This window comes from Spermophilus citellus (assembly GCF_964194105.1).
Source record: "Spermophilus citellus genome assembly, chromosome: 2".
Lineage (NCBI taxonomy): Eukaryota > Metazoa > Chordata > Mammalia > Rodentia > Sciuridae > Spermophilus > Spermophilus citellus.
In genome coordinates, this window is record NC_138183.1 from 10,266,811 (window position 1) to 10,294,793 (window position 27,983).

Here is a 27,983-nt window from a genome sequence, read left to right on the forward strand (position 1 = left end):
TATAGATTCTGGAGAGAAAACAGAGATCATGCTTTGCTTTTTTTAAATTTCTTTTTTTAAAGGACAGCTTTGCTGAGGTATTATTCAAATACCATATAGTTCCATGTGTACAATTCAGTGGTACGTCTCACAAAAATATAATACCTTTCAATAATGTGAACCAAGAAATATAAGATCTTTATGGAAAAAAATTTCAAATTTGAAAAATAACAATATTTTCAACATAAATGGAATGAATTACTGTTGATCCTCAAAATTATGAAAAATGTCAGTTCTTTAAATTGACCTCTAGATCTGTGCAGTTCCCATTAGAACTCATTAAGGTTTTTTGTAGAATTTGATAAGCTGATATTAAAATTTGCATTCATATGCAAATATAAGGAACCAAGAATAGCCAAAGTACTCCTAAAAAAAAGAGAAACATACTACACTTATTATAAAGCTAACTTATTATAAATCTAACTAACAAAATGATGAGGAAAAAATAGAAAGACTAGTGGAATAAAACAAAGATCTGATATATAAGCATAGGGAAAATTATGGCATCACTTGCAGTTCTACCATGTCGGTCAAAAAGGACGTGTTTTGAAAAGTCATTTAAACATAATTCATTAAACATGCCTGAAACCCAGTTTGGTCTTTATGAGTGTTAAATTTGAAAATCAAACCTTTAAGTCTTTTAGAAGACAATGCTATTGTGTGGATGGATTTATTTAAAAAGACAGAAAAGGGCTATATTCCCAACTACTTGAGAGGCTGAGGCAGGAAGATTGCAAGTTTGAGGCCAGCCTTGGCAAATTTAAGAGAACCTGTATCAAAATTTAAAAAAAAAATTTAAAAGGGCTGAGAAATTGGCTCAGTGGTAGATCATTTGCTTAGCACGCCTGAGGACTGGGTTCAATCTCTAGTACTGGGAGGAGGGAGAGAAAAGAAAAAGAATTAACCACTAAAATAATGATGGATATGTTTGTTAAATACTCGTTAACATTTTTCAATAAAAATGAGATGAAAACTCAGAGTAGGATGAGAAATATATTATGCTACAATCAGTGAATAGGTATGGCCCCTTTGTAGAGCAGGTAACTTTCAGCTGCACAGCTCTCATGAAATGCAGTTGACTGGTTCATTCAAGTTAGTTCCATGTACCAATAGCTATGCCCATGGTTTCTGAGACATCTCTTTCTGTCTTCTAGACCTTATCACAGGTACTTGAGCTTATCAGGCTTCTACAAGTCTGCCAAATCCTTGGAGTCTTTTCTTTGATCTGTCCTGTCCCAATATGTGAATGTGGGGGGCCACCTGCAGTTAGAGTCTTTAACTGAAGGGCTTTTGCCCTGAGGATGAGGCTGAGTCTTAAGGGGCATTTATACCTGGCATCTCAATTGTGTCTTATAGTTGAACATTAGTAATTGTATGTTTCAGTCCTGAAAATTCTTGAGTGTGTGGATTTCCTTTTCCTTTTCAACTTCTCACGGCCAGTTCTTTGCTGAATTTGTTTTCCTTATATTTTGTTAAGTGCAACTAATAGCACCCAGGGCTAGTTGCATACATTTTCCTGACTTCTTTGTATAAATCCACAAGTTCCTCAGTCTCATTACCTGCCTTTGAGTTAACTGCAGGCAAATGTAATTTTACCACTGTGTTATATATGTTCTTGTTTTTCAGTCTTTGGTAGCAGTTTCTTCATCCAATGCCAGTGTCACATGTGTTATGAGTTATGGCAATAACCTGCTCCTGCTACCAGTTTCTGTAGTAGCTTTCCCTAACTGAGGTTGCTATAACAACCTCCAAATTTTATGCTTTATTTCAATAGAGATTTATTTCTAGCTTCCATGTTAGCTACACGATGCCAGTGGTTCTGAGGCTCTATTAAGTGTCATTCTGTGTTTCAAACTGAAGAGCAATCGATCTTAGGTCAAGGGTAGAGTAAAAATGTTGAATCTTAAACTCCTCTTCATCTTTTCCTCAGATGTGAAGTAGATAATTTGCATTTGTATTTCACTGACCAAAGCAGGTTAATATGGCCAAGCTCAGTTCATGTTTAGAGAACGTTTGTCTCTCAAGGACATGTACTGTAAGCTACCAAGCCCAAGGACAGGGATTTTTAAAAAATATATATTTTTAGTTGTAAATGGACACAATACCTGTATTTTGCTTATTTAGTTTTATGTGGTGCCGAGGATTGAACCCAGGGCCACACACATGCTAGGCAAGTGCTCTACCTCTGAGCTACAACTCCAGCCCCAAGGACAGGGATTCTATTTCTCTTATGAGAAGAGGATGGTGGAGTTGAGAACTATAACCATTTATCTACACACCTACTTCTAAAACACTTCTAAGGCTCCATTTTCAAACTGCTGAAGTCTTAGCTGAAGATGAGCATTTGGGAGTTATCAGTGTGTACATGAGCATAAATAAGATCACCAAGGGAGAGGGAAGAAGAAGAGTGCTGGATCCTCCTGGGAGAGGTACCTGCGAAGGACACTGGGCACGAGCTGTGAGAGGTAATGGAGTGACTAGAAAAGAAAGTGACTTGGACTTTTGTCATAGAACTAGTTTCTGCTCCAAAAATTATAATTAAAAAAAAAAAAACTAAATGAAAGTACTTTAAATCTATCTAGTTTGTACCATCACAGGAGAGAATTTCCAAAAAGCTGAAGAGACTTAAAGTTAATATATGCTTTTTTGTTATTACAGAGATTTGCCACAATATGGTCAGAAGCAGTGGCAGTCCTATTTTGGAAGAACTTTTGATGTTTACACCAAACTCTGGAAGTTCCAGCAGCAGCATCGGTAAAGGAATTGTATAGTTAAGGGAGAGGGTAGGCCTGTTTTATCGTTGTTGCAGTTTTGACCTTTAACTATCTAACTAGTGTTTTTTATCTTGGTACTTTTTAAACAGTTTATTTCACTTTCATGATTCAAAGCAAAGGGAGTTTTTCCCTGTTTATTTAAGATTTTAAAATGTAGTGGTTTGGGTTTTGTTGTTGTTGTATTTGTACTGGGAATCTAACCCAAGGATACTTTGTCACTGAGCTACGTCCCCAGCTTTATTCATTTTATTCTTTTAAATTTGGAGACAGGGTCTCACTAAGTTCCTGAGGGTCTTGCTAAATTGCCAGGTCTAGTCTAAATCTTGTGATCTTCCTGCCTCAGCTTCCCCACTCCCTAAGATTATAGGCAAGTGCCACCATCCCAAGCTAAAATGTGGTGTTCTTATCTGATTGTTAACCACGATGTTGTATCTGGAATGTTAGATTAACTCTAACTTGGGTGGGATGGTCCATGGTTTCATCCTAAAGTCTAATGGCCAGAGCTATGTGGGGAGGGGATGTTGCTTCCAGTTTTCATGGGCATAGCTCAGAGCAGTTTCTTTTTATATCTCAATTTACTTTAAATAGATATTTAACAAATTCTTTTTTTAGTTGAATGATTATGTTGAAATCTCATGAGAAATTCATGAGCTTTGCTGATTGGTATTTTTATCCCATTGAATTTACTGAATTGGTTATTTAAAATTTATAATCTGTTATTTCTATTTCTTGTCTCATATAAAACAGACAAGTGTTGGATAATCGGTATGGCTTGAAGCGGTGGCAAATAGGGGAAATTGCTTCCAAGATCGGGCAGCTATACTACCATTATTAGTAAGTGACTTGCTAACGGACAGAATCAAGTGTTGCCCTGCTGAGGAGACAGTATGCAGGAGTCTGCATAGTTACTCACTTGCTAGACACTGAGTTATGAATGGAATCTGGTTCAGAACAGATCAGTCAACACAGTATCATGAAATGGCCTTCCATAATACAAATTGTAGTACTTACTTCAAGGACTCTTGTTGTAACATTTCATTTGGTCAGACTTAAAGGAGAGTGACCTTGACTTTTTTTTTTAAGTTCTATTTTGTTCTCGAGTTTTGATTAGTACTGAATGAATTTATTGTTCTTATGGCTTCTTCCAAGTCGTGATACTGTGAAGAAGCATAACACATATATGATGAATGAGTGATTATTTTTGTGAAGGATGCTTTTAAAAATGCATACTTATCGGATGTATTTGAAAGGTTACATGAGGTAAATGAAAATACTTTGGATTATATTCACAGAGGAATAATATCTGTGCAGTGAAGCCAAAGAAAGAAGATTCCTTTTAGGAATCTAAATCTCATTATCATGAAGTGATATCATTTTACAATAAAAATAACTTGGACCATTTATAAGTGAAAAGACAGCAAAGTCCATTTTCCTACATTTTGGTGTGTCACCCAAAATGCCTGCCCTCAAAATCACTCTCTTGGATAGAATATGCTCTTAAAAGGGCCTTGTAAAACTAGAAATACTAAGCACAGAACACAACTCAGTAACATCCAGTGAAGATTAATGTGAGTTAGTCCTTTAATGAAGTTTGTGAGGAAGAAAATTAAAGTGGGTCAGTGTTCAAGCAACTATGAATTTGGGGAACGTCATGGAAGATCTGGTTCTAGGAGCAGATATAACCAGATAGAATGTTGTTTGGAGGGTCTTTTCACAGGGGGAGAAAGAAGTGTACTTTGATTGGCATCCAAAAATCTTGGGAGTGGGTTGGGGAGTATTATTATTATTATTATTATTATTATACATTTTAAGGACGGTGTGATTATGCCTTGCTGATTCAAATTTTGGACAATCATTCCCATCCCCTGTAGATAGATAAGTAATATGGAACAAGTCTTTATCATGGTGTGGAGCTTCAGTTTTAGTCATATATAATATTCTTTTTCTCACAGCTTACGCACATCTGAGACCAGCTATCTGAATGAGGCTTTCTCCTTCTATTCTGCTATTAGACAAAGATCTTATTATTCTCAAGTCAATAAAGAGGACAGGTATGTATCTACTCTGGTTTCAGAAAGATGAGGATAAGACAATCAAAGTCTGTAGTCCGTGTGGAAATTGTACAGAAAAGCACACATTTGTTTATAACTTTTATTCATTTAGTAGGCTTTATTGACTGTCTGCTATGTAGCAGGCCTTCTAAAGCATGCAGGGGTATATATCACCTAAAAGCAATAATATAGGTATTATAATGTATGTCACAATTCCAGAGCCGGGACATAGCACAAAGGAGGGTTGGGGTTATTCCTTTATAGGAGATAAAAGTCACAGTGATTTCTTAAAAAAGAGTTGACTCCAAAGTAAGGCTTCGCTAATAGTCTTTGTTCTTTTTAGCCTGTGTAGATGTTTTCACAAGGCTGTTGACAACTGTTATCTAAGACCAGAGAAAAGAGTTCTGATGCCATTTGAATTTTCTTTTGTAAACCCAATACTGATTTTACAGTTGTATAGCTTCACTATTTAAAAAAGAAAATCATATGGAATTCACCGTTTTGTAGAAATCTATTGAGCAGAATTTTGTATCTGCACTGTGGCAAGTACTTGGGTGAAATAAAAAGGAAGGTGTGCTAGTTCCCTTTCAAAAGTTTTATCTTCTATTGGGGTTGTAGACATATTTGGACCTAGGTGGATCACAGTGTTTAGGCAAGAATGGAATTGTGGATGAAATCAAGGATCTGGAAGGTCTCTGTTGCTAATATTCCAAGAGTTTTTGGAGGAGGAAAGTTCAGATTCAGAATATCTGTGTGTTCTCTCTACTTCCAGCAAAAGGACTCATGGTGGTTATGTAGTGAAAAGACTATATCTTCTTAGCAATAGAAGAAAACACAGTTTTGATATATTTTTTTAGAGCAGCTTTGTGGTTGACTATTGTTTTAAACTTAAACACTGCTGAACAGCAGTGTTTTTTGGAAAGCCCAGTCTGATAAATCCCCTCTATTTCCTTGCATATCTTGTTTGGACTGGTCTAGGGGAGTTTGGTTGATACAGTATGATTTGTAGATGCTGAATTCTATATTTTCTCCTGGTGTCTTTTCTTTCTTTCTTTTCTTTTCTCTTTTCTTGCTGCACAGAAAATACATTGTTATGAAGCCCTTTGCATTTTCTTTTCCTTTTTCCTCGCTAAACCAGCACAAATATAATATGTACTACTTGGAGAAGTGTTTTGATCATTTCATCTCCAAAAGACAGTATTTCATTATGAATTTTAGCAAGATATCTACAAAATCTTTTATATACTACCCCTAGTTTTAACATACCTTGTGCACTTCTAAACACTAGAAAGACTAGATGTTTCAAATAAGTATTTCAGTTTGCCTCTTGGTGTCTTTTTGCCATCCCTTTATTTTATCCCGTATTGAAATTCCATCAGTTACGTTTCTTTCAGGTTTTCTTATGCTGTGATTTACATATTTTTTTATAAATATTTTTTACATATTTACATACTACAGTTCTACAGGTATATTTTATCCAACACTTTTGTTTTTGTATTTTTTTTGCATTCATAATCTATTGTCTTTATTTCTATTGTGCTTTAGACCTCATGCAGGTGAGGCAAGTGCTGTACCACTGAACTACATCCCCAGTCCCATTTGTCTTAATTCTTGTCTTAAATTAAATTCTTAATTTAAAATGTACCTCTAAAATATGCAAAAGGGCTGTGTAACATTTTATTAGAATTAAAAATACAGGGCTCGGGATGTGGCTCAAGCGGTAGTTCGCTCGCCTGGCATGCGTGCGGCCCAGGTTCGAGCCTCAGCACCACATACAAACAAAGATGTTGGATCCGCCGAAAACTAAAAAATAAATATTTAAAAAATTCTCTCTCTCTCTCTCTCAAAATAAATAAATAAATAAAATAATGTCCAGTTACAACTAAAAAATAAGTATTTAAAAAATACATATAAGCAGTGAGTTATTTTAAGCAATAGCAATAGACCTTGTGTAATTTACTTTTCTGAATTTTCTAATGTGCCAGAATGGAAATTGGCCTTGAGCCCCGTGGCTTAACACCCAACAGGTTGATTTATTGCAGTCATTTTCTACTTAAATAGCAAATATCACATCTGAATTATTTTCTTTTGCTGCCTCTAGAGCAATACATTATCTAGCAGAGCTAGGAGTATTTGGAACCAGAATGACCACATTTCTTGCTTTAGACCAACAAATTAGAATCAAAGGACAATCTAGAATGTAAAACCTTCACCTTGTTCTGTGTGCTTAGGAAGGGCTTTGTTCATTTGGAAGGTTGTTTCTTAGTTTACAGGGGCAAGGGTACCAGTTAAGGTAGCGATCAGTAACAGCTGCTAACTAAAAGTGAGATCAGCAGCCACTAGATTAAACCAAATAAAAAGGCTTTCCATGAGTGCTGGGGTTGTGGCTCAGTGGTAGAGGGCTTGCCTAATATGAGTGAGGCACTGAGTTCGAGCCCTGGCACCACATTAAAAAAATCATAAGTAAAATAAAGTTTGTTTGTTTTTTTTTTTTAAAAAGGCTTTCCAGAATTTTACAATTCGTTTAAAAGGCAAAAATCTTCCCCCTGCAAAAGAAATAAGTTTTTCCTGCACTGCCTCAGCACCTAAGGATTATATGGAGGCCAATGTTCCAGCACTCACCAAGGTGAGGGTCTGTCACTAAGCATAGGCAGCTCTCAGAACATCCCACTCTATTGCCATCCTGCTTAGGAGAGGAGATATTATCACATAGTCACTCGTTCTGGGAGCTGCAAGCCCTGACTATTGTAAATGGCCAAATCTGCACCTGGGCAGAGTTAGATGTGGAGGTGGTGGTGTATCTGAGCCCACAAGAGATGTGGAGAAATGTTGCTCGGAGCCACCTGGAGGAACAGACATCTCCAGGTAAATGTGAAGTTAAAGAGTCCACAACTGGGCTGGGGATGTGGCTCAAGTGGTAGCGCGCTCGCCTGGTAGGCGTGCGGCCCGGGTTCGATCCTCAGCACCACATACCAACAAAGATGTTGTGTCCGCTGAAAACTAAAAAATAAATATTAAAAAAAAAAAAAGAGTCCACATCTTACAAGTAGTAGGCCTGGCAGGCTAGACAAAACTAGAACTCTGGAATCCATGGTTAGTTAAGAACAACATGATTTTAACATTAGGGGTGACAGTATTGAAGTTTCCTTTTTTTTTTTTTTTTTTTAATAAGAAACATGAATCTAAAGTAGAAGGCTTTGGCACTTCATAGGGTGGGACCCATGATGAGGAGGACTTGATGTGGCCCTTTCCAGTGAAGGTTTCATCTGTAGTCACCAGTAGGGCTGTGGGATGTGATTCTGATTTTCAGATGCAGTGGGGGTGGCCTCTCACACAAATGAGTGCATAGCATTGATGAATCTAATCTGTACTTTGCTGCAGTTCTACACAGTGGGTTTGAGAATGGAGTCACCCACTCGCTTCTATATGATCATTTAATGTAGGGGTCAGCAAACTAGGTCTGCTTGCCTGATTTTTCTACCTCCTGACAGCTTAGAAATGCTATCACACTTTACAAGATTGAAAAAAATAAAAATATAAATGTACTAGAAATGCCATATATGGCCTGCAAAGCTTTAAATAGTCACTATCTGGAGTGCATCACGATCGAGTAGGGCTCATCCCAGGGATGCATGGTCCATGTGGAAATCAATAAACATAATTCATCTCATTAATAGATTTAAAGACAAGAATCATATGATCATTTCAATAGATGAGGAAAAACATTTGACAAAATACAGCACCCTTTTATTCTCAAAACCCTAGAAAAACTAAAGGATAATAGGAACATACTTCAACATTATAAAAGCTATATATGCTAAACCTAAGGCCAACATCATTTCTAAATTGAGAAAAATTGAAAGCATTCCCTCTAAAGAACTAGAAAAAGACAAAAAGATGCCCCCTTTCACCACTTTTATTCAACATCTTGAAACTGTAGCCAGAGCAATTAGATAGAAGAAAGAAATTAAATGGATACAAATAGGAAAAGAAGAACTCAAACTATCACTATTGGCTGACAACGTGATTCTATATTTAGAAGATTGAAAAAGTTCCACCAGAAAAGTTAATAGAACTCATAAATGAATTCAGCAGAGTAGCAGGATATAAAAATCAATACCCATAAATCAAATGTGTTCCTATACATCAGTGAAAGAAAATCCACTGAAAGAAAAATTAGGAAAACTACCCCATTCACAATACCCTCAAAAACCATAAAATATTTGGAAATCTAATAAAAGGTGAAATATCTCTACAATGAAAACTACAGAACACTAAAGAAAAAAATAGAAGAAAACCTTAGAAGATAGAAAGATCTCCCAAGCTCTTGGATAGGAAAATCAATGTTGTCAAAATGGCCATACTACCAAAAGCATTATGCAGATTTAATGCAATCCCTATTAAATTCCCCATAACATTCTTCATAGAAATAGAAAAAACAATCATGAAATTCATTTGGAAAAATAAGAGACCCAGAATAGCCAAAGCAATCTATTGCAAGAAAAGTGAAGTAGGCTTAACAACACTAGACCATAAATTATACTGCTGAGCCGTAGTAACAAAAATGGCATGGTATTGCTACCAAAACAGAGACATAGACCAATGCTACAGAATAGAAGACACAGAGACAAATCCACATAAATACAGTTATCTCATACTAGACAAAGGCACCAAAAACATACATTGGAGAAAGGCCTCTTCAACAAATGGTGCTAGGAAAACTGGAAATCCATATGTAGCTAGAACAGAGAGACCCTGTTCCTAACAGGAGAAAAAGTAGGCCCAAATCTTCACCATGTCAGCTCACGAACTGACTTCCTTCACAAGACCCCCAACTTGCAAGAAGTAAAATCAAGAATCAATAAATGGAATGCAATCAAACTAAAATCCTTCTTCATGGCAAAGGAGAGAGCCTGCAGAATGGGAGAAAATCTTGTATGTACCTCAGATGGAGCATTAATCTCCAGGATATATGAAGAACTCAAAAAACTTAACACCAAAAAAATACCAAAAAACAAACAAACAAACAAAAAACAACCCAATCAATAAATGGGCTAAGGAACTGAACAGATACTTCACAAAAGAAGAAATAGAATGGATCAACAAATATATGGAAAATGTTCAACATCTCTAGCAACTAGAGAAATGCAAATTAAAACTACATTGAGATTTCATCTCACTCCAGTCAGAATGGTTATTATAAAGAATAAAAGCAACAATATATGTTGGCAAGAATGTGGGGGAAAAGGTACACTCATATGTTGCTGGTGGGACTGCAGATTGGTGCAACCACTATGGAAAGCAGTATGGAGATTCCTCAGAAAACTTCAGAGTGGAACCACCATTTGACCCAGCTATCCCTCTCCTAGATTTAAACCTGAAGGACTTAAAATCAGCCTACTGCAGTGATGCAGCCACATCAATGTTTATAGCAGCTCCATTCACAATAGCTAAACTATGGAACCAACCTAGGTGCTCTTCTACAGATAATAGATAAAGAAAATGTGGTGTTTATACACAATGGAATATTAGCCTTAAAGAAGAATGAAATTATGGTATTTGCTGGTAAATGGATAGAGCTGGAGAATATTATGCTAAGTGAAATAAGCCAGTTCCAAAGAACCAAAGCCTAAATGTTTTCTCTGATATGCAGATGCTAATTCACAATAAGTGGGGGCAGCTAAGAAAGAATAGAAGTACTTTGGATTAGACAGAGGGGAATGAAAGGAGGGGAGGGGGTATGGGAGTAGGGAGGATAGTAGAACAAATCCTTGTATGATTACATGACCTGGTATAACTCTACATCATGTACAACCAGAAGAATGAGAAGTTATACTCCATTTATGTATGATGTGTCAAAATGCATTCTACTTTCATGTACAACTGATTAGAACAAATAAAAATAACAAATAAATAAATAGTTATTTTTTTGCCCTTTATAGAAAATTTGCTGGTTGTATTACCTGTGATATAGATTCATAGAACCTATATTTTTATCAAAAATTAAAGGGCTAGTCATTAATAGTTCAAGTAGCAATTGATGTCATCCTTCTCCTGATTTTCTTTTTGTTTTGAATTCCATTTCTGACAGGGTGTAGGCTAGATAACCTAAAATATTTTCTGCTGGCTAACAGACTAGTCATCCCTTCAAATGGACAGCTCAGTTTCAGGAAAGAGAGTCGTCCACTCTTTATTGTGGCTAGTGTTATGACAGCTTTGTAAGAGATGGTGGGGGTGTGGTGGCAAAAGAGTAAGGAAGAGGAAAGTTAAGAGCTAGAAGGAAGGGATGGTGTACAGTACGGATCGGTGAGAAAAAAGTATCCCCTTACTCCTAAAACAAGACTTTGTAAAACAGTGATCATTGTGATAATGGCTGATTGGGGTTGTTAAAATGGGAATAAAATCCTATGTAACATGATTTATTCTGAAAAAGGATAAAGAACTAAATCATTCTTATAAAATCCTTTTTATAGTTCAGAAGAAGCATGGAGTCAAGAAAAGTTTACTAATAAAAATTTTAAGAAAAGAATTTTTAAAAATATAAGGAGAATTTGGAACAAATAGAAGGGAGAAAGGGACTTATATATTGTATAATAGTATGCAGGAAAGGAGAAAATTCCCAAAATGTATAGCACAAAATAATAAACACAAATTCAAATACAGTGGTAATCATGGTAAGTGAAAGTAATCAGAACTTTCTAGTTAATGACAGATTACCAGTGTATATTTTTTAGAAAAACACAGTTTTATACTGTTAATTACAGACTCTCTAGAAACATTAAGTGCAAAGAAAAGAGAAAATGAAAATTTTCCTAAGAAAAAGAAATTTTAGTGAATTATATATTTATTTAACACAGAAAATATTATTAAGAGTAGAAGTTTATTGTATATAAATAAAAGCAACAACCCAAGATAATATAAAAATTCTTTACTTGCATATGCCCAATACTAAAACTGTATAATAAACCAAAAATTGGGAAATTGATAAATGGTCTAATGTACATGAAAAGTTTGATATATCATATTTAATAATTTATATATTAAAACAAAAAGTTATAAGGTTTGAGTGAAATTTGAGAACTTATTCTGTGTGCATAAAACTATATACAACAATAAGAAAATATATTATTTCCAAGCTATATGAAAACCGTGTGAAATTGAAAAATCAATCTGCTACAAAAAAATTCAATACATTTTCTAGGAAACATCTTCTAATGATGTTGTGAGTCCATTATAAGAAAAAAAAAAAACCAGCTTTAATTGTAGCCATCATTTCTAAGGAATTTTGTCATTATTGCCAGTATACGAAAAAGCTGGCAATGTCAATGCTAAGAGTTAAGCATTTTCTTCATAATGCTCAAGTGAAAAAAAAAAGTGTACATTACTTATTCTTATGAATAAAATTGGATTTGACAAAAAAAAATCAATGCATTTGTCAGTATTCACATTTCTAAATACTCCTAAATGAAAGATTTTTTTTTTTTACTATGGAAAATGTCAAAAATATATGAAATTGTACACTTGTAAGGTTATTGTAGTTTTGGTGTGGGATATAGAAAGCAGGAAGTAGAAGTTGGAAATGTCACATTTGAATTGATAAGGGGTAAGTGTGAAGTGTCGGGTGTGAACATGTACAATATTGGTAAGTTAGTGCATATTGCTACTCCTAGCAACCACTGAAGGTACAATAACAAAGAAGAGGTATAAATAAGTCAATAGAGGATATAAAATGGAATACTATAAATGCTTTATTAATTAAAAGGAACAAGAAGAACTCTAAAACAGAGAGGGCAAATGGGGAACAGATAATATGCAAGGTAGTTGACAAACCCAGCTAAAACACTGACAACATTAAATGTAAATGGTTTGGGTACATCAGGTACAAGGCAGAGATTGTCCAAAGTGGATAGAAAAGAACCTCACTATATACTACTCATAAAAAAAAAAATGCACTTAAATTAAATGTCACGGATAATGGAAAGTAGAAGTGTGGTAAAAGGCCTGTCATACAAACAGTAAGCATGAGAAGCTGGTTGATTTATGTCATAAAAATGGGACTTTAAGACCAAGAATGTTCTTCCTGGACTACTGTAGTCTCATATTTTTCCTGCCTGTAGTCTTCTGCTCTTCTTTATAGTCCTAAACATTTACTGCTTTCCCCAGGAAGCCTTTTCTCACCCAAGACCCAGTACTGTGGGCTCTAGTAGTAGTCTGTTCCTCTTGCCATCCTGTTTACTCTTCTATGCCTTAAGTGTCTGACTCCTCTGTATTTTAAGTACTTTTCTGTCTCTAAGGTCTATAAAGAAGGGGCTTTGTCCCTCTCTCTGTATTTTAATTATGGTATTTTTAACATTCTGCAGAGTGCCTTAATCACCTACGTTCTCAATAGATATTTGTTGAATGCATAAATACATGAATGATGACTTAATGAATCATGAAGAACTGTGTTTGAAAGGCCATGTTGTTCTCTGTGGCAATATTTGTTAACTGTCCAAAAAATGACAGTTTTTTAAAATCATCAGAAAGTTAAAAAATTTTAAAAATCATGTATTCTGTTTTCATTTAATGAGCTTTTTTTTTTCCCATTTATCTGCCATAGACCTGAGTTAGTAGTCAAGAAACTGCGATACTATGCAAGATTCATAGTAGTTTGTCTTCTTCTCAACAAAATGGATGTGGTGAAGGATCTGGTAAAGGTAACGTCCTTTAAAATAAGAAAAATCCTAATCTCTATTTGTATACAAATAGTTTTATTAAAAGTGAATTTTACGCTGGGTGTACTGGTGCATGCCTGTAATCCTAGCTCTTGGGAGGTTGGGGCACAAAGATCACAAGTTCAAGGCCTACCTCAGCAGTTTAGTGACACCCTGTCTGAAAATAAAAAATAAAAAGTTCCAAGGGTATAGTTCAGTGCTGGAGTACTTGCCTCGCTTGCATTAGGTCCCCAGTTCATTCTCAATACTATAAACTAACCTAATTTGTGCATATGTATGGTACTGGAGATCTTACCCAGGGCTAAATGTATGATAAACATGTGCTCTACTACAGAGCTACTCCCACCCCCAAGCTAATTTTGATATATCTAGTGACAACATTCAAAATACAGTACCCTCTGACAAAAGTAATGATAAAAGTTTCCCACCTCTCTTCTTATTTTAAACATCTTTACACTGCTCTTAGATAATTATCTTATTTTCTTTTGTCCCTTCAGTATGTTTTACACTTTACAGCCCATCAATGGATTGTTGAGAAACGTAAACAATGTTGAAATAATTTATTTAGGAGAAAATGATTGAAAGGTTAGGTTGAAAAAAATTTATAAAGTTTTATAGCAGTATTGTGAATGAATTTTTTAGTTTGTATCACTCTGTCCTTCATTCACTCAGGTGCTTAAAAGCTAACTGTCTTGAAAGCTAACTGTCTTGAGGGTCCACTTAGTTATTGCATAGTCCACAGTTATTGCATACCAAACTCAGCTTGCTCTATTACCAGTGGTTTCAACAGCATATTAATATTTGGTTTTCAAGTATGACCTACTAGTTTTCACAAAGCCACCAGAAATAGCTCTGTATAATCCTCCTCTGTCTTCCTCTACCTCCAGTTACTAATAATACTCCTTCCAAAATACAGTATGATATAAAACCAAGTAATATCAGGAAGCATTTTAAAACACACACACACACACACACACACACATACACATACACACCTACATATATATATATATATATATATATATATATATAGGATGCACTTAGTGCTCACAGTTATTGCATACCAAACTCAGCTTGCTTTACTACCAGTGGTTTTGTCAGCATATTAATAGTTGTTTTTCAAGCATGACCTACTAAAATGTGTGTGTGTGTGTGTGTGTGTATATATATATATATATGTTATAATATAGCTATGTATTTTTATGTGTTTTATGTGTGTGTGTGTGTGTGTGTATTTAGTTGTAATTGGACATAATACCTTTATTTTATTTATTTTTATGTGGTGCTGAGGATCAAACCCAGTGCCTTGCATGTGCTAGGCCAGTGCTCTACTGTTGAGCCACAATCCCAGCCCTGTATTTTTCAAATTAATTAATTAATTAATTAGTTCTAATTTGTTATTAGAAATTGTTTAACATTAAAATTCATTAATTTTTCCCCTTTAGACTTTTCTATTAATAAATTTTTGTTGATGTAGTGCTAAGTAGGCATTGTAGCTCTATAAAGATCTTATTTGTGTGTATCATTTTGATGTTTTGAGTTTTGAAGCAAAAACCATGCAATTCTTGTTGTTTTCAATTATAATTGGAACTGTGTATATCTTCTATGAGAACTATATCATGTTCTGTCAAGAATGTTACAATATAGCTATGTATTTTTATGTGTGTTTTTAGTAACCTCTTTTCTTTGTGGTATTTTAAAATCAGGAATTGTCAGATGAAATTGAGGATTATACTCACAGGTTTAATACTGAAGATCAAGTGGAATGGAACTTGGTGCTTCAAGAAGTGGCAGCTTTCATTGAGGTCAGTGTTTGGAAAGAAAGACTACTAATTATGGATAAGCAAATGGTCGTATGGTGTGTGTTTTTTTATTGTGGATATATGTCAAGAAGAAGAAATAAATTATTATAGTGATCTTTGTCTTACCATCAGCTTCTTACTTTTTCTTTAGGCGGATCCTGTAATGGTGTTAAATGACGATAATACCATTGTTATCACATCTAATCGCCTTGCTGAAACGGGAGCCCCATTGCTGGAGCAGGGCATGATTGTGGGACAGTTGTCTCTGGCTGATGCACTTATTATTGGTAATTGTAATAATCAGGTAAAGAATTGTGAAGAAATTATGCTTAAAATTCACTTTAAAAATATATTTATCATATAGAATTCTTTGCTTGTAAATATTCTAATATCTTTCAGTGAGGAAATGATGATTTAAATTATGCTGTGTGCATGTGTGGCGACCCAGGAGGCCGCAGCAAGAGGATCACAAGGTGGAAGAAACTGAGCAAGACCTTGTCTCAAAATAAAATAACAAAAAGGACTGGGGATGAGGCTCAGTGATAAAATACCCATGGGTTCAATCCCCAGTACAAAAAAAAAAAAAAAATTATGTGCATATTACTGAAATTTAATTGTTTAGAATGAATTTTTAATGACATGATATGTGAAAGTGAAAATTCACTATGGAAGTATATAAATAAAATTATTTTATGTGTCAGAAGTCTATATACATATATGCACAGAAAAGGAATAGCAAGAAATTTACCAATGTCTAGAAGGTTTACCTCTCTACAGCAGAATCACAAGTGTCTTTTATTTTGTTCTTTGCAACTTTCTAAGCTATCCAAGAGTTCTATATATAATATTCACAATCAGGCAAAAGTAAGAGAAGAGTTGTTTTTGAGTACATTTGTGAAAAGTGAATTTTGGATTTTTTTTTTCATGATAAAACAGTTCCATGACGATGATAAGGATTTAATGTACTAGAAATGTAAGTTACTAAATGCTGCTGGATGTTGAAAAAGTCATGAATTTTTCTATATGTGTTATAAACTCAAGTTTTAATTTTGGAAACTTCCCTAGGACCTATCATTTTTCATATTGTATTTTGCTAGTAAGTACTCTTTCATTTTTTATTCATATAGCTATTATTTTTCCAATTTTTAAATTAAAACATTCTTAAAATTATGTGCACACATGAACTGGACAGATTTTGAAACATTTAGTCTGTTTAGTTATATTATCTGAAGGATCAGTATTTTTCTCACTTTTTTTAATTCAAATAAAATTTAATCAAAGAAAAAAATTTAAAAATTTAATTAGTTATACATGACAGTAGAATGCATTTTGACACATTGTACACAGATGGAGCACAACTTCTTTCTCTGGCTATACATGGTGGAGTCACACTGGTAGTATAATCATACATGTATGTAGGTAATAAAGTCCATCTCATTCCACTGTCCTTCCCATCCTTTCCCACCCTCCCCTGCCATCCCTTCACTCCCCTCTGCACAATCAAAAGTTCCTTTATGATTCCCTACCCCCCCCATTATGGATCAGCAAAGAAATTTTTATTAATCAAGGAAATGTAAATTAAAACCTAATGACCTTGGCTCACTGGTATGTACCTGTAATCCCAGACACTTGGAGTCTGAGGCAGGAAGATCCCAAGTTCAAGACCAGCCTCAGCAATTTAGCGAGACCCTGGCTAAAAATAAAAAATAAGGATTGGGAATGTAGCTTAATGGAAGTGCCCCTGGGTTCAATCTGTGATACAAAAACAAAACAAAATATTACTTTATCTTTTACATTTAGATCTGTGGTCAGTCTGGAATTTGTATTTATTTTGGTGACATACCTTCAGTTCATGTTATGAACCTCAATATAGCTAAAGTAAATTATCTTTTTTTTCGTTACTGGGGATTGAACTCAGGGCCTCTGGACTGCTAGGCAAGTGCCCTACCACTGAGCTACTTCCCTAACTCTTTAATTTATTCAGACAGAGCTTTGTTAACTTATGTTAAAATCCTCTTGCATCAGACTTTTGAGTAGCTGGGATTACAGTCATACACCATTGTACCCAACCCAAAATTATCTTTTGAAGAAATTTCACAATGAGAAAAAAATAAGAGTTTACATATGAGCTCGGCTTGGTGGCACATGTCTATAGTCTCAACTAGTATGGAGACCTAGGGAGGAGTATTGTCAATTTGAGGCTAGCCTGGGGCAACATAATAAGACTTTGTCTCCAAAAAAAAAAAAAATCTAATATTTACCAACTGATTTGTGATATCCATTCTTCATTTTTTAGTGTAGAATTGAATTGTCATCTGTTATTACTTCCTTCTGCTAAAGGTTCCTTTAATATTTCTGGTAATGTAGTATTTTAATAATGAATGCACTTGGCTTGTTTTGTTTTTGTTTTGCATATTTTTTTTTCTATTTACTTCATTTTCAGTTTTGAAAGATTTTGGGGCTGTATACAAGATTCTGGTCCACTGTTTTCAACAGTTTAAAGATTTTTTTTCATTGTCTTTTTATTTGTACAATTTATGATCAGCACTCTGAAAAATTCTGTCTCGTAATATGTCTTTTTTCTTTTGGCTGCATTATTACTGGTTTCAGCAGTGTGATTATGATTTTAATTGTGTGTGTGCATGTGTATGTGTGTTTATTCTTCTTAGATTTGTTGATTATCTTGGATATATGTGTTTATAATTTCCTCAAACTTGAAATTTTTTCAGGTAGTATTTTCTCAAACATTATTTCCATCCCTGCTTTACTTTTCTGTTTTTGAGTCTGTGGTTCAAACTGTTAGACTTTTATATTATCCTTAAGCCCATTGAAGATAATAAATTTAATTGAATTTTCATTTTATTTTCTTTGGTACTGGGGCTCAAACCCAAGGCCTTACACACATTCTGGGTAAATACTCTACCACTAAGTAGTATCTATAGTCCTAAAGCTTTTTTTGTGTCCTTCCCTTGGATTGATTCTATTGCTTTTATCTTTGGTTCACTGATATTTTATTTTTTCAGTATTCAATGTGCTGTTAATCAGATCCCCAAACATGTTTATTTCAGATGTTATATTTTCATATGTAGAGCTTCTGTTTTGTGTTACCGTTTCTGTTTCATTATGTATGTTTGCTTTAAATATTTGATTTGTTATAATACCTGTTTTAATAGCCTTGTCTCCTAATTTTTCATCATTTCTATATCTGCATCTATAGATTGATTATTTTATTTATTTTTTTATTATTGATCAGTTTCCTGCTTCTTGGCAGTGTTTAATAACTGTTGATAAAAGTAGAGGTAGTAAATAAAACATTTTGTAGATTTTAAAGAAAACTTGTGATTAGGTGTTTTGCAGGCTGAAGTGTTTTGCAGGCCGAAGCCTAATCTGTTTGCATTGATTTGGTTTAACCTTTTAATTCTCTATATTTCATATAAGAAATTATTCATATTGTCTTGTACACTTGATGTTTATTTGTATTTCTTCTCATTTGACTTTCTTCAAAGTATTTTTTCACATGTACTTTGAATGAATTTTCTCAGTTTTTATTTGCCCTAATATGTCTTTATTGCCCTGTAATTTTTTAGCTCTAAAACTTGAGCTTGATTCCATTGTCATTTTCTACATCTAATTACATTTTCTCTTGTTTCTGTTGAGAAATGACCTATTTTTGTTGAAACTATCTGTTAGATTTATTATTTATCGCATATTTTGTTTAAGGAAATATTTCTTTCCTATATATTCTTTAAAGATTTTCTATCTTTGTTTCTTGCAGTTTTACTGTGGTATAGCCAAATGTAGTTTTGTTTTTTTTTTTTTTATCTGGCTTGAGGTTCACAGAGTTTCTAGAATCCGTAGGTTGATGTTTTTCATCTATTTTAAATATATTTATGTCTCCAAATACCATTTATCTTTTCACTGTTTTTCTCCTCCACTTTTAGGACTCCAGTAACATGTCTGTAGAGACCGACAGTGTCACTTGTGGCTGTTACATTCTTTTCTATATTTTCTGTAATTTTGCTTCTCTACTTTAATTATTTTCACTTCACTTTTTTTCTACTTCACTAATTTTCTTATTTGTCTAATCTACTATTAAGCCTTTTACTAAGTTTAAAATTTCATATGTGATCTTTCCTAGTTCCTTAGCTTTCCACTTGATTCTGTTTGTATAGATATTAATTCTCTAACAAAGCTCTTTTATTTGTGTGCTACAGTGTTTCTCTGTCTCTCTCTCTTTTTTTTTCTTTTTTTGGGGGGTGTGAACCCAGACCATTTTGTTGTTGTTTTATTTTTAGTTTGGAGATATTTTGGAGATTGGTCTGGCTATAGTTGCTCGGGTGGGTTTTGAACTTGTACTCCTCGTATATCAGCCCCTCAAATTGCTGAGATTGCAGGCATGTGCCACTATGTCTGTCTACATTTCCTTTCTATCTTATTGATCACATTTGTCAGTTACTTTAAGGTTTTTCTGCTAACTGCATTATCTAGATCACCCATGGTTCTGTTCTAATGCCTATTTCTCTTTCTTACTTCAGTTTTATTGTCTTAATTCTTTGCTTGCTTGCTGATTTTTGATTGACTCCCATGTAGTGAAGTTTGCATATGGTAGTAACTATCCTTTAGTAAAGGGGTGTTGATGATAATGGAGAATGGTTTCAAGAAATACATAGAGCTGGGTGTTGTGACACAGATCTATGATCTCAGCAACTTTGCAAGACCTTATCTCAAAATTTTAAAAGGGGGCATAGAATGGGGCTTAGTAGTAAAGTGCCCTGGGTTCACTCCACAGTTCTAAGAAAAAGATAGAAAATACAGCCAGTAACATTTGGTAAAAAACTGGATACAGAAGGAAAGAAAGAATAGATGTCAAAGACGGCTTGAGTTTAGGGCTTGGTGTATGGGTAGATAGGTAGATGTAGCAAAGGAGAATTAAAGGGCTAGCTAGTGAGGAGCTAAATGACTGGAGGAAGTTTTCCTAACATTGAGGAACAGGAACTAGAGCAATTCAAGTGAGTCCTGGCATCACAGATCATTTAAGGACTAACAGGTTTGAACTCTGAAGTGCAGTGTGTTCTTCTGACAGGAAAATAATCTATTTCAAGAGGGGTAGCTGTTATCAGGCTAATGTGAGGATTTGTAATTCTGTTGTGCGTAGCATCTGTTCTTTAGTATGCTCCCGTGGTGGACCTTGCCAGTCATACCCTGGAGCAAGCACTCTTACTGCTTTGCCTCATTTTAGACAAAGAAAAAGAACAGATGATGAGAGTTTTTAACGTCTAAGCCCTGGTCTGAAAGGTATTTTTTTATTCTCTTGTGCAGAGGTAACATAGGTGGTAAATATGTGGATCTTTAGGGCAGTTTTATGTCATTTCAGAAAACTCAAGTAGAGACAGTAAGCATGGCCAAAAGTGCCCATCTATGTGACTTTGTTCTTTGAAAGTTTGAGAAGAATTAAAAATTTTGTTCAGTCTCCTTAAAGGTATATTCAATGAGGGCTGAGGGCTGAGACTCAGTGGCAGAATATTGCTTAGCATGCTCAAGGCCCTGGGTTCCATCCCCAGCACTGAGGGGGGGAAAAGATAGATATAGACATATGTAGAGATAGGTAGATATTTTAAATGAGTTAAATGTTTGAAACTCTAGTAAATATTCTTCATAAATGGATTCTTTCTTTAAAAAATTCCTTTTATTCTGTAGAAGTGGGTACATATGCCCATCTGAAGTTATATATAAGTATTATTGAAAATGAAAAGGGATGCAGTTTTAAGTATTGTGTAGTACCAACATATACTGTAGAGATTATTCAAATGAGTCCACATATATCTCAGCCTAGCTGTGAATCAGCATGTTTGGTAGGAAATTATATAGTTTCTGTAACTACATTTCTGTTGTTTTTAAAAATACCTGAGGCTGATCACAATGGTGCATGTCTATGATTCCAGAGACTCTGGAGGCAAAGGATCCTACATTTGGTGCCAACCTCAGCAACTTAGACCCTATCAAAAACAAAATAAGAAAGGCTGATAAGGGGGCTGGAGTTGTGACCCAGTGGTAGAGCGCTTGCCTTGCATGTGTGAGGCACTGGGTTTCATCCTCAGCACCACATATAAATAAATGAAGGTTGCATAGCATGTCATATTTTTTTACACCTAAAAAAATAAAAAGAAAAGAAAAAGTAGAAAGGCTGATAAGGTAGTTCAGAGGTAGAGTGCCCCTGAGTTGGATTTCCAGTGCCAAAACAAAACAAAACCTAAGGAGGGGATATAACTCTGGTAGAGTATGGGCCGAACACGTGTGAGGCCCTGAGTTTGATACTGAAGGGGACCAGGATGGCTAAAACAAAAAATCCCTAAGGAAATGAATGGATCAATAGAGATATGAATAGGCAGAGAGATGTGTGATGAGCAAAAAAACAAGAAATTATAGAATCTGGATGATAATCATGTGGATGTCACTACATAATTCTTTACCCTTCCTCTCTTTTGAAAATTCCCAAATACTCAATTCCATTAACTACACATGAAAGTCAAGAGTAATAATGTGATTAAAGTCCACAAGGTCTGGGGCTGGGGGCATAGCTCAGTGGCAGAGGGCTTGCCTCGCAAGCCCTAGGTTCAATCCCCAGCATTGAAAAAGGAAAACAAAAAGCAAAATGCTACAAGATCTGCATGCTGCATTAATGCCCAGGTTTATCTTTCTTGCAGGTTAAGTTCAGCGAACTAACTGTTGACATGTTTCGGATGTTACAAGCCCTGGAGAGAGAGCCGATGAATTTAGCTTCCCAGATAAATAAGCCAGGAATGCAGGTGATCTTCTCCCTACATTTGCAAATGTGGCAACTCCCTTGCTGCCTCTGTGTTCCTCATGTGGTATTTATTGATTTTTACATTCAAATGTATGCACGTGAACACAGAGCTCTCTCTTGATAAGATAAGGAGAAATAGATCATACACTGAACATATAAAAGGATATTTTATAGGGAGGAGAGGTAATGTAGGCATTGATAATTCATCTGTCAAATACGCTTTTATGTGTATTGGTTTCTGTGTGTAAATACAGGAATCAGCTGACAAACCTACCAGACGAGAAAACCCCCACAAGTATCTGCTCTACAAACCAACCTTCAGCCAGCTGTACACATTCTTAGCAGCATCTTTTAAGGTACGTGTAATACAACACTTTTTCCCATGTGGGGAAAGTATGCCCTGAGTGTATCCAAGAGTCACTCTTATCTGAATATTTGAGTTAAGAGTTTAGGTAAAATGTGAAAATGAAAAACTTTAGAATAATAGTCCTAAATATAATAAATAAAAACTTTAGAATATATATATAAATGAAATTTATAAATATATAAATTTATATGTTTATAAATATATAAATAAAAACTTTAGAATATAGTTTTAAATACAGCTATTTTTGGAATGAAAATTGCTTATAATTTGTAAATGTTTCTGACCATGAGTTAATGAGAATATTGATTACTTGTCATTCTCCAGCCTTCAGATTTTTATTGCTAAACTACTTTAGGTTTAGCAGTTAGTGCAGAACTGAAAAACAAGAGCAGGTTGCATAGCATGTCATATATTCAGGCAACTTCCTGAAACTTTTTTTTTTCATTTACTGTGAGAAACATTTTAATCATCTGAAAAAAATGATGAGAAATGGTAGTATGCTGTAGGTTTGCCTAGAGAAATCTGTGGAGAGGTATAGAACTGTGATCAAGATCTTTACTTCTCCATCCCACGTGCAGTGGCTCATGCCTATAATCCTGGACACGTGGGTGGCTAAGGCAGGAAGATCACAAGTTGGAGACCAGCCTCAGCAACTTAGCAAGACTGTGTCTCAATAAATAAAAAGGACTGGGTATGTAACTCAGTGGTAGAGCTCCCCTGGGTTTCATCCTAAGTATCAGGAAAAGAGCTTTAGTTTTGTACTTCAGTTTTTCAGAGAACATTATCTAAATAGTGAGGGTTCTGAAGCAGAGAATGTCTTGACAGCTTTTGGGAAGAGTTATACGTTATAGATTCGTAATGAACCTTTGCCATGTAGATAGTTCTAAATCAGAACTAGCAAGTGACTTTTCCCTTGGATAAAACAACAATATGTTACCTTACATTCTTGTTTTCCCCACAACATAAAATGCCCAATAAAACTGTGTTGCTTTTCCATGTTTGTTGTTTTGTATATGTGATTTTCTTTAATTTCAGGAGCTGCCTGCCAATAGTGTGCTTCTAATTTACCTGTCAGCCACTGGCGTTTTCCCCACAGGTCGTTCTGATAGTGAAGGTACAATAAAGGAATGCTCCCTGTCGTGAGCAGGGCTTGAATTCTCTTTCTTTTCTACAAGACGTTGGCCCACAGCCCACAGACCATCTCACACTTTCTAAAGAGGCTTCCAGATTTGAAAACTGGTTTATTTGAAGCCCATAAATCATCAGAAAATTAATTTAAATGCATGCTTCACTATCAAATTTGCCCAAAGCCTTATGGAGTTTCATGTTTTAAAGTGGAAAGGGGTAGCTGGGCGTGGGTGGCACACACCTGTAATCCCAGCAACTTGGAAGGCTTGAGGCAGGAGGATCACAAGTTCAAGGCCAGCCTCAGCAATTTAGTGAGGTCTTAAGCAACTTAGTGAGACCCTGTCTCAACATAAAATGGACTGGGGATGTGACTCGGTGGTTAATCCTGGGTTCAATCCCCATTACCAAAAAATAAATAAAATAAAGTAGAAAAGGGTGATGAAATAACAAAGTCTAATTATTGACTTAAAGTGAGTGATTTTTTTTTTTCCTGAGCCGTTAGTGCATTAGAGGGTCTGGTCAGTGGCTACATTATGGCTGAAAGTCTTTGTAGAAATCAGTGTACTTTTGTAACTGTGAAAGTTCAAGTCCTTGTTATGCTTTTGTTTTCAGTCCTTTATTTTGTTTTTATGGATTTAGTGTGTAAAAAATTGGGATGCTGTTTCAGAACAAAGCCTAAAAACTGTCCAAATATATGATCTAGAAATTGGTCAGAATAGATGATTAGCTTGGATGTAAATAAGGCAATTAAATCTTTGGGGAAAAACAATTTCTTGACATTTTAAACATTTTCCTCCTCATCTGTTTGTTGAAATTTGCATTCCTTTATAAAGTGCATGTCCCTGCCATCTTCCTTGCATGACCTACAGATTGTCTTAAAATGTTAAAATGAAAACAAACCAGAACAAATCTCTATAATATTTCCATTGATAAGTTTTAAAATCATAAAATATAAAACATTGGCAGTGATGTAAAATTTTAAAGTACTTTAGTTCTTTTGTACAATAAAATTAGTAATTTTATTATAAATACTTTTTCATGTCTTATGCCTTATACTGTTTTCTGGGTTCCTGCTTGATGTATTGACCTTGAGAGAAATTATCCATGCATCCCACAATTGTTGTTCTACTTAGACAAGAATTGGCTAATCCATATGACTAGGGGGAAAACTAGAACTGAAGTGATTGATATAATAGTGATAATGGTAGATTTTTTTCATACACTGAAATTTGGCAATACATATCTTGAAAAGGCAATTTTCGCAATCAGATTCTCCAATTACATTAAAATTTTTCTCTAAATGCTACAATTAGTAGCTCATTTAAAATTATATGTATTTTAAGAGATTAAGACTTTAGTCTATAGTTAGGCATAGTGGCACACACCTGTAACTGTATTGACTCAGATTGGGGCAGGATTGCAAGTTTGAGACCAGCCTCAGCAATTTAATGAGACCGAGTCTCAAAATAAAAAGGACTGGAAATGTAGCTGATAAGTGCTCCTGAATTCAATTTTTAATAGACCCCACCCCCATCAGTCTACAACTATTCTTTTTAAAATAATTGTTTTAAACCAGACATTTAAACTTTGCTTGAATTTTCTTTGTGTGTGTGTATATGGTACTTGCAATTGAACCCAGGGTGCTCTACCACTGAGATATATTCCCTGGCTTTTTTATTTTTAATTTTACGACAGGGTCTTGGGAATTTGCTGAGGCTGGCCTAAGGCTTATAATCCTCCTGCCTTAGTCTCCAAAGTATCTATGATTACATGTGTGTGCCACCGTGCCTGGCTAGATTTTACTTGAAATATAAAAGTCATTCTCAGTATCTCAGGTCTCATCCCTTTTACTACCTAAATTAATGGGATGTAGTATATTCTAGTTTGTTTCTCTTTATGTTGTTTGAAAAAATTATAATGAGATGATTTCTTAAAATGTCAAAATAGGCAATATATTGAAATCATTTAAATGTTGGATTAAATTAAAATGTTACAAATAATTGAAACACTTCCTAATTATTGTCCACTTGTATTACTGAGAGGTTCATGTAGTACTTTTGTATCTGAATCAGATCAGTGTCACCCTCAAGTTGAAGTCTAGGATTCTTCCCTTTGTTTTTATAGGTCCTTATGATTTTGGAGGTGTACTTACTAATAGTAACCGGGATATTATAAATGGAGATGCTATCCACAAACGAAATCAGTCCCACAAGGAAATGCACTGGTATGTATACTGGTAATCAACCCCCGTGTAATTATGGCTCTCTTTAAAAATATTAAAGTGAAATGGACACTTTTTTCTAGTACTGGAAAGGTTCCCTTAAACTACTATTAATAACATGTGCGGCTGGGATTGTGGCTCAGTGACAGAGCGCTTGCCTTGCTCATGTGAGGCACTGGATTTGATCTTCAACACCACTTAAAAATAAATAAACAAAATAAAGATTTTATTTAAAAAAATCAAATTAACTCTTATGTGGATTCTAGCAATATTTCAGTTTCCAACTATCTTAGGAAATTAGAATTTGGGACTGATGTTCATTTAACAAATATTGAGAATCTACTATATGTCAGGCACTATTAAAGCATTGCTATTATAATAGTGAACAAAACTGCATTGCAGTTGAAGGAGTCAGTAAATATTTACATCAATAAATAATAAGTTAGATCCTAATTCCTATTAACATTAATATGAATCTTTTTTTTTTTTTTTTTTTTTTTTTTTTGATGCAGGGTATTGAACACAGGGACTCCTGCATGCTGGGCAAGCACAACCACTGAGCTATACTTCCAGCCCAATATAAACTTTTTAAAATTTTCTTAGTTGTAGATGGACACAATACCTTCATTTTATTTCATTTTAGATTTTACGTATTCTAATTTGTTATATATGACAGCAGGATGCATTTTAATTCATATTACACATATCGAGCACAATTTTTCATGTCTCTGGTTGAACACAATGTAGTCGCACCATTTGTGTTTTCATACATGTACTTGGGTAATAATGTCTGTCTCATTCCACCTTCTTTCCTAGCCCCATACCTCCTCTTACCCTCCTTCCCATTCGCCATATGTAAAATTTGTCTATTCCTCCTATTCTTCCCCCCAGCCCCATTATTAATCAGCATCCTTATATCAGAAAAAACACCTTTATTTTATTTTTGTGTGGTGCTGAGAATCAAACCCAGTGCCTCGCATGTGCTAGGCAAGCGCTCTACCACTGAGCCACAGCCCCAGGATCCCAATATGAACTTTTAAATGTAGGATTCTGTTGGTTTGATCTAGTGCAGATGAACTGAGTTGAACAATTTCAAATAGAATTTCACCTATAAAAGTTTGCTTTTTTTTTTTTTTCTCTCTTCTTTTTTTCCCCTTTGGTACTGGGGATTGAACCCGGGGATGCTTTACCACCAGGTACATCTCCAGACCCCTCCTTTTTTTTTTTTTTTTTTTAATTTGAGTTAGTGTTGTGTCTCATGACTAAAACACTCAGTGCCACTCCAGGTGAACTGAGCTGCATGAAATAATCACACAAAAGACAGGGACACCTTTTTCTTTGGGTCCTGTGACGGCTCCTCTGACCTTAGGGGTCCATGGAAAGAGAGAGCACATGCTGGAACTTTTATTAAGGAGAAGCCACTCAGCTGAGGCAAGGGGTCACGTTTCAGGGGATTGAGTCTAGCTTCGTGATGTCTGTTGTCAGCAGGTTGACTGACATCTAAGGAGGCCATGCCCATATCATAAGCTGAGTGGGGATCATTGAAGAGCAAGCGGAAAGACCAGAGCGAGGCCTGCCCAAACAGGGGGGCAACAATAGTTCAGTCTACTTTGTGTGCTCAGTGCCCATAGTTCACACACACACAGCCCATGGCTGGCTTGCACATCTCCACATTCTCATCACTCAAGGCTAAGAGGTACTCGATTCCTATGTGGCAGCTCCCAACAAGTTAGGTTCTTGCTAAGTTGCTAAGGCTGGCCTCAAACTTGAGATATTCCAGTCTCAGCCTCCTGAGTCGATGGGTTTTCAGGCATGTACCACCATGCTTACTGAAAGTTTACTCTTATTTCTAAGCACAATAACTTGACTGCTTGAGCCATTATTAGCTCTAAAATTTCTCTAGCTAAGGGAGAGCAATTGTTATTAAAAAAAAAAAAAAAAAAAGAACTTGTCTGAAATCCCATTCCTAGTAACACTTGACATAAAAATGTCAACTCTTCATATTAAAGAATGGGGAAGGGAGATCAGTCCAGTGATGTTTCAGATTAAAGTTCCCTCCAGCCACATGTTGATGCTGTTATT

General features: G+C 35.1%; 1 protein-coding gene across 1 annotated transcript in view; it reads left to right on the forward strand.

The window, feature by feature from the left end:
- Positions 1-27,983, forward strand: part of SCAI (suppressor of cancer cell invasion) — a 157,201-nt gene that overhangs the window by 88,756 nt on the left and 40,462 nt on the right. The window contains exons 4-13 of the mRNA XM_081281926.1: positions 2,698-2,793; positions 3,561-3,647; positions 4,766-4,864; positions 13,464-13,560; positions 15,285-15,383; positions 15,532-15,684; positions 22,085-22,186; positions 22,440-22,541; positions 23,588-23,666; positions 25,805-25,904. Coding sequence (XP_081138052.1) covers positions 2,698-2,793; positions 3,561-3,647; positions 4,766-4,864; positions 13,464-13,560; positions 15,285-15,383; positions 15,532-15,684; positions 22,085-22,186; positions 22,440-22,541; positions 23,588-23,666; positions 25,805-25,904 — 1,014 coding nt within the window. The remainder of the gene's footprint in view (positions 1-2,697; positions 2,794-3,560; positions 3,648-4,765; positions 4,865-13,463; positions 13,561-15,284; positions 15,384-15,531; positions 15,685-22,084; positions 22,187-22,439; positions 22,542-23,587; positions 23,667-25,804; positions 25,905-27,983) is intronic.